We start from the raw sequence: 7,836 nt of genomic DNA on the forward strand, positions 1-7,836 counted from the left end.
CTTGCTTTACTTTTCACTGGATAGCGTCTGTGCTCGGTGGTGGGATCAAGACACTTGGCCCAGCCAATGGCAGAGACAAATCTGGGGAGAGACAATATTTTATTCAGAAACAAAAATGAGGAACAAATGAGTATGTTCAGGAACTGACACAGGTTTTCACTGGAATGGTTCCAGACTGTACATTAAATAGGTGTATGATTGCACATGGAAAGAGACAGAACCCAGAGCATCTGCATTCACAAAGTGTTATGGGTCTGGGATAGGGATCAACCGTGCCATGGGAAAAAATCCCCTTTCTGATGTTCATGGGTTGCCCATTAAAACAAAAAAAAAGTCAACAAAGCCCACTGGGAAAAGCATCTGGTTAGCTAATACATTCCGTACCCACAGGGCCAAACCTTGTGGTTCTCGCTCAGCCGGCGTTCTGCCGGAGTGAAGTCTGCCGGGTTTGGCCATAGAGTATTTTGGGATCTCCAAGTTTTGGGAACAGAGTCGTGGGATGTGGGAGACAGACTCTTTCCAAATACATGGCTCAGCAAGCCGACAACAAAAAGCCATTCCTGCTCCGTGGAGGGGAGCCCATTCCTGGTGTTCAAAGCGCCAGGCTGCTTCATTGCTGCTCAGTTCAACCACAAATTATCAACTAATCTTTTAAAGAAAAGTACATTAAAAAAAAAATAGTCTGGCTGCAATTTCCCTCTCAGGCTCAGTCAGCAGAAATGGGGTTCTTCTGGGTAAGGGCTGGTTAATAACCCCTTCAGTACATATAACGTCCTCCTTAGCATGGGACAGATACTGAACATGTGTTTTCACCAAGAGTTTTCAAGTTTAAAAATAAACCTCTTCATTGTAACTAACTCTTATTCTGACGAATGTGAAAGTCCCAGTGGAAGTCCCAAGTTAACCATGAGGAACGTCTATGCCACAGTGGAGCTAGTGCTTTCCCAGGCAGCTGCAGTTAATGCTGCTCACGCGACGATTCCCCTCCTGCAGTGGATGGGACACAGTCCAGCTAGTCCCAGAGAAAGCTGCTCCTCCACAACAAGGTGAGCACACTCTGCATCCCTCTGAAACAGTTTCCTATCGCTCAGGAGTCCCCAGCCTTTGCTTCAGGATCAAATACTACAAGACAAAAAGGAAATCGAATGATGATATTGCTTAAATCCTGCTAGGCTTGAAACCAGAGGAGCATCTGTCTCTGCAGGTTACCCAGCTACCACTGGAGTCCTCATATGTGGGGAGAAATCTTAAACATTGAAAGGAATGCAACTAAGGCTTGTAGGGCTAGATTTAGGCGTCTTCCTCCCTCTGCTGGCTACTTGCTCATGGCCAGCTCATAGCGCTCTAATATGCGAAGGATCTGTCCTTTGGATTTTGCCTATTCACAAGAGCAGAGGGACGTTGCGAAGTATACACACAGCAATAGTCACAGGCAACAAAGCACTTTACAAACTTAATTAAACCGCGCATGCATGCACACCCATTTGGGCGTGCCCACCCGGCCCGTGTGTGCGCGTGCACGCACACAATAGGTGAATATCCTAATCCCCATTTTATAGACACAGAACCTGAGGCACAAATTGCAAGGTCCCACAGCAAGTCAGCAACAAAAGTCAGGAATACCTTACCCTTAGTCCTAGGTTTAGCAACTAGAAATCTCTCCCCCTTTGTGCCTACAGTTGAAAATAAGCCCCAACATGCCAGGTTTACCGGTGTTGGGTTGCCTAGCAGAGTAACTGGCATTTTAGACAACATCCTCCACATTTAATTGTTTTTAGAGTAGGTTATGGTGTAAGATTGTCAACCCTCAGTGTCCCTCAGCAGCAGGAACTCTTACTAAGAAATACACCGATGACTGCATTACTAATCCCATCCACTGTTGCAGGGAAAACACAGAATTCTGTACGCACATCTTGGTAGGAAAGTGAGGGAAACTGAGGTAGAGGTCTAGTGGTTGAAGCAAGGGACTTCCAGGAGAGTCAGTATTCCTGCATTCTACCCCCCGCTCTGCCACTGACTTAACTGTCTGACCTCAGGCAAGTCTCCAAACCTCACCATGCCTCGGTTCCCTATTCAGAAAATGGATGTGATAACACTGACCCATATCTGTAAAGCACTTTGAGACCTTGAGATGGAAGGTACAATAGAAGCATTATTCTATCCTTATTTCTTTACCAACTGATCATTGCTAATTCACACTCATGCCTGGAGATTAGCGCTGAAGGCAGGATTAGCATGCAAGTGAGAGAACACAACAATAAAGAAATAACAGACCCTACCTCACAAAACGTATTTGGATAAACTAGATGAACAAGTGTGGTTTAGAATATGGACTGCAGTACATTCTAGAAGAGCAGTGAAGTCTTTAACACACCTATAGCTAACCTCAGCCATATCTTCATCTAATTAGCTGATGTTTACACATGGAGAGTGCTGTACAAGTGTTAAGCATTATCATCTCCTCCAAAAAAGAGAAATGCACCTCCATCATCTGATTAAACTCTTACGTAACTGAATGTTCACCCTGGAAATCCAATCCCCACCACAGTGATTAACTGCAGATTCCTCTTGCAAATGTTTGTCTGGACAAGTTAACCTTTGAACACAGCAAGAGGCAAGGACAGGCTCTTACATTCTTACGGCTCACAATAGCTTGTTGCAGCCACAGCAACTCCATGGTCAAGTGATTTCGATAACACTGGAGGTCGGGAAGAGTTTGAGGCAGCTCCTGTTTTATGCTCTTGAATGGAAGCTCTGCACAGAAATGGAAAACAGAGATTAATTCTATTTAAGGGGTTATTTGGTTTTATAGCCTAGCCATGTTCCCTTTAGATCCTCTCGTGTTCAGAGGCCAGACTGGGGCGAGAGGTACTCTTCCCAAATTCCACCCACAATCCCAGGGGAACTGAATGTTTTGGTAGAACAATCAGCAGTGAAACAGTTAACCACCTTAACATACAAACTGCTGTTGACAGATTTCAAAGTCAACAATCCATTGCAACAAAGAGAGGCGGGTCACCCCATTTGGAACCAGAATTCTACTTTGTACCATTCTCACTTCTCATATGGCCCTCATCACTGTACCCTGTTTCCCCGAAAATAAGACAGTGTCTTATATTAATTTTTGCTCCCAAAGATGCGCTAGGTCTTATTTTCAGGGGATGTCTTATTTTTCAGAAATGAAAAATGCCTTATTATCGGTGGATGCCTTATTATCGGGGAGGTCTTATTATCGGGGGGATGCCTTATATTACAACGAGAGGCAAAACTGTAAGTAGGCCTTATTTTCGGAGGATGTCTTATTTTCGGGGAAACAGGGTAGTATCCAAGAACACATGACTGTTCACCCAAGCCAGTGCACACAGACTCGGAGCAAGCTATTTAGAAAGTTAACCTCTAGTGCATCTTTCATAAGATGTGGGGAATGCAATCAATCACCTTCCTTTGTTTGCAGAGACATACTATACAGAAGCTAGTGTGTTAATATTCCTGTGTGGTTACTGCTGCCAAAGCTGGGACAATCCATCTGTATTATTCACTTTCTGGCTCCATGAGAGGCTGTTTATTTTCTTGTGTCTGGTACATCAAGAAAGAGACTAACCTACTTCCAACTGTATCAAAACAAAACACATGCATGCATGTCCACAAACAGGATAAAAATCAAACACTTTTCTGGGTACAATCCCTACACTCTTGAACAAAATCCATCCTGATGGACGATCATAGTTTTCTAGGGCTACAGCCTACAGTCTTTCCAAGACAGTGTTCCCTAGACTCTGCTCTATACTTGATCATGGTGCCTATGTAGAGAGGTTATAACACTGAAATATTGCCTGCATTGAGGGTCTTGCATAGAGTTAGTCTCTAGGACCTACAAAGAAAGGAGAGCTACATAAAGCTTGTTCCTAACTTAAGCAGCCCAAGCAAGACTATGAGCTTGAAGGGTATGCATAAAGCTGCTTGGAATAGAAAATCTAGCTTGCTTGTGATCAAAGGTTTTGCAGAAAAATCTTTAATCTGATCTCAAATCCAGCAGGGATCTCCCCCTTACCCTATGCTAATAGAAGAGGTGACACGGAATTTACTTAAGCAAACAAAGGTTTGGATAAGAGGGTGTATTTTCCCCTGCAATTGATGCTCACTGGGGGGCAGAACCTACATTTGGAAAATGGGAGGAATTGGATAAGAAGGGTTTCCAGGTGAGAAACCTGGAACCCTGCCCCAAACAGGGGTTGATCAAGGTTTCTGAGCTGGTGTGGAACCAAGTTTAGTTTGTCCTTGCAGTTAAATAACGTGTATCTGCAATGGATAATTTCCTAGTGTAGACAAGACCTTGGAGAGGAGATATGATTTAAACAGGAAACTCATGCGAGGGGCCCCAGACTCCATTCTATGCTATCTCTTGGATAAGGTTCATTGCTCTAGTCTCTCTATTATATTCCTGAGGCTTTTGTCTCCCCAACAATCTAGCTCAGGTGGGGGAGTATGTTGCCAGGTTACACATGCCATGCTGGAAGGGTTCAGAGGTGCTGGCTATAATGTTTATTCCTATTCCTGTTTCTTACCCTGGCTGGCTACAGTAGACCCTGTCTCCAGAACAGTGTTGCTCCATACAGATGATGCGTTGCTATTGTTCTTCCATTCCGTATTCTCCCCTGACAAGCTGCAGTCCTGTCCAATGGATTTATCTGCATCACACACTAAATTTTGCTTCGCTCTGTTGCTTTCACCTCTTGAGACCATCTCATCATCTTGAAGCTGGGCTGTAGGTTTCATGTAACTCCTACAGTCACAATCCTTTTCTGGTTCTAGTGTCTCAAGAGGACAATGCTTTTGCTGCCCTTTATCTGTGTTGTTATGGTCTTTGGATCCAGACTCTTGATCAATTAATCGCTTTACTTTCATCTGCTTCTGGAGAAACAATGTTTGAGAAGTTAAACATGGAGGAGAGTTAACAAATAGAGGGAAGTAATAAAAAAAAAAAAATCCAACAAGGTTAGGCTCTTCCTGGCCAAGATGATCTCGCTTAGTAGATGTTTGTAACCAGGTCCGATAACTTTCCTCACTACTTTCCAGAAATTCACTCTGCCAACAAAAGAGTTTTAAATGATCATGGTTTGGGAAATGGTTAACAGTTTATATCCAAGCTACATTTTTTTTTTTTGGTATAAAGCTTGTTAATGACCCATGTTCAAACACTACAAGAAAGCAAGTCTCAAATAGTGCCTGGTTGTATTATGGACAGATGGTGTCTGTCATGGAGAAGAGACAGTTGGTTCTTTCCAGGCTTCAGCACCATGATTTGAACGGTTAACACATGGCTAGGTCAGTCTATAGCGTGAGATGGAAGCTTTAATTGTGTCAGAAGACAACGAGGTTTCCGCAATATGGCTGTATTTATAGCTTTTAGCCAGACCATAGTTTGAATCCAAGCACAAATTGTGATGATAAAATCCAGAAACTACCTGCTACATGCAGAAGTGCTGAATACCGTTTTAGTTACACCATTTTTTGTAAGAAATCCCTATTCACAGAGAACATGCCGATCATATCAGCAATGCCAGCCTTTGCCAGGAGTGACTGCGTACCATGAACTGAATGGACCATACCTTTTGAGGAAAGACAGGAGTTGGTATGAAACGTCCTTTCCACTGCAACTGACCCAAATCCCCTTCAATCTCCTTTACCGTGTTCTCATAGTCCTCCTGTAAGCTTTGGAACCTCTTCCTCACAAGATAACCCCTGACATAGGCCTACGAAGGATAAGACAGAGATCCCTAAATAGTCATAGAGATGGTTGACCACGTTTCCCATCACAGAGAAGATTTGCAGATGCTTCAGAGGGAATGAACAGAACAGGGCAATTTTGAGTGATACACCCCCTATCGTTCACTCCCAGCTTCTGGCATTAGAGGTAGGGCTACCCAGAGCATCAGGTTGTGTCCCTGACCATCTTTGCTAATAGCCATTGATGGGCCTATTCTCCATTAACTCATCTAATTCTTTTTTGACCCCACTTATACTTTTGGCCTTCACACCATCCCACGGCAATGAGTTCCACAGGTTGACTGTGTTTTGTATGAAGAAATACTTCCTTATGTTTGTTTTAAACCTGCTGCCTATTAATTTAATTGAGTGACCCCCTAGTTCTTGTGTTATGACACAGGTAAATAACACCTCCCTGTTCACTTTCTCCACACCATTCGTGATTTTATAAACCTCTATCATATCCTCCCCTCTACTCAGCTCTTTTCAAAGCTGAACAGTCCTAATCTTTTTAATCTCTCCTTGTACGGAAGCTGTTCCAATCATTCTTGTTGCCCTTCTCTGTGCCTCTTCCAATTCTGATATATCTTTTTTGAGATGAGGTGACCAGCACTACATGCAACATTCAAGGTGTGGGCATACCAATGGTTTATGTAGTGGCATTATGATATTTTCTGTTTTATCTATCCCTTTCCTAATGGTTCCTAACATTACTATTACTTCACAGCACCTTAAATTATTAAAACAGAAACAATCATTAATAAAATCTTAGGGCCCAATACTGCAAACACTATAAAGCACGATGCTAACTACCTGGTGTAGTCCCGCTTAAGTCAAATAGACTACTCATGGCCAAGTCCCACTTAAGTCAAATAGACTACTCATGGCCATGAGCATTATATCTGGTAGTGAATATTTGCAGGATCAGGCCCTAACTTATTGTTACTGCTTAGTCAACTTGTTGGTTTATCTTTTGTATTTCTTCTGGCTAAGACAGGGAAAAGAGCCCATCAATTTCACTGTTTCTCTAGTCAGTGTCACTTTCTAGATGATTAATCTGAAAAAACAGGTTTCAAACACTACAGGGAGATGTTTGTGTGTGTTTTAAAACTGTTTCCACTAGATTCTGTTTTCTAGTAGTTTTCCGTTTTGTAAAACTTATTTGTACAAAGCCCAAATTCTCTCACTTGGTCTTTTTAAAGTTTCTTAGAATAGAATGAAGAACACAGTTCCAAGTGTGCTTTTCAAGTCACTTCCTCAGAGGGTAAAATTCCAAGTTTTGGGAAACCTCTTTCATTGAAGAGATACATTTCTCTCCTACAGGCCTATAGGGCTGTTGCCCCAGACCAGTGGTTAAGTTTCTTTTAGACAACACTAAAAAGGCATCCCCTTTTTAAGGAACATCTGACTTACTCATACCATATTAGGGCTTGTCTACAATGTCTCATACCATGGAGCTACTAAGGGCTACTGTGTTTTAAATTCACACCCCACCTTAATCCAAATTAACTTTCAAATGCAAACAAACTCTGAAGACAGATAAAAATGCACCCACTTTGAAGTCAATGGGAATTTTGCCACTGACATCAGTGCTGCAGGATCAAGGCCCCTAATGTTATTTGTATATTGTGCCTGTTTCTATGAAAAACACAGGAAAAAACTAAAGATAGGAGCACCAAGGAGCTGTGATACCCTCAGTGAAACCAGAGCAGAGGGGCAAACTCAGCCCTGGAGTAAGAGAACAGCCCAACACCGCCTTCAGTGGTGCTGCACCAGTTTACGGTAGGGAGGTGTTTGACCCAGAGTCTCCAGGCTAAGCATAAGCACAAGAGACAGCAGGAGCTGGGGCAGCAGAAAGAGATTAAGAAAACTTTGCCTCTGATCTCGCCAAGATGTGCCAACACCCGGATGTACCACCCCAGATATACAGTCATCCCTACCAGGTCCTGCCCCAGATGCATCACCCCACCCTTCAGCTATACAGCCCCCCCGACCTGCCCCAGATGCATCACCCCACTCCCCAGATATATATAGCCCCAGCTGCACCCCCTCAGATATACAGCCCCCCCC

The 7,836-nt window shown here is 43.2% G+C and overlaps 1 protein-coding gene across 1 annotated transcript in view; it reads right to left on the reverse strand.

The window, feature by feature from the left end:
- Positions 1-82: 82 nt before the first annotated feature.
- Positions 83-7,836, reverse strand: part of IQCC (IQ motif containing C) — a 12,937-nt gene continuing 5,183 nt past the window's right edge. The window contains exons 2-5 of the mRNA XM_034754237.1: positions 5,610-5,753; positions 4,566-4,926; positions 2,633-2,754; positions 83-1,122 (exon numbers count right to left, since the gene is read on the reverse strand). Coding sequence (XP_034610128.1) covers positions 1,081-1,122; positions 2,633-2,754; positions 4,566-4,926; positions 5,610-5,753 — 669 coding nt within the window. The 3' untranslated portion in view covers positions 83-1,080. The remainder of the gene's footprint in view (positions 1,123-2,632; positions 2,755-4,565; positions 4,927-5,609; positions 5,754-7,836) is intronic.

The sequence above is a fragment of the Trachemys scripta genome, chromosome 20 (assembly GCF_013100865.1).
Source record: "Trachemys scripta elegans isolate TJP31775 chromosome 20, CAS_Tse_1.0, whole genome shotgun sequence".
Taxonomy (NCBI): domain Eukaryota; kingdom Metazoa; phylum Chordata; order Testudines; family Emydidae; genus Trachemys; species Trachemys scripta.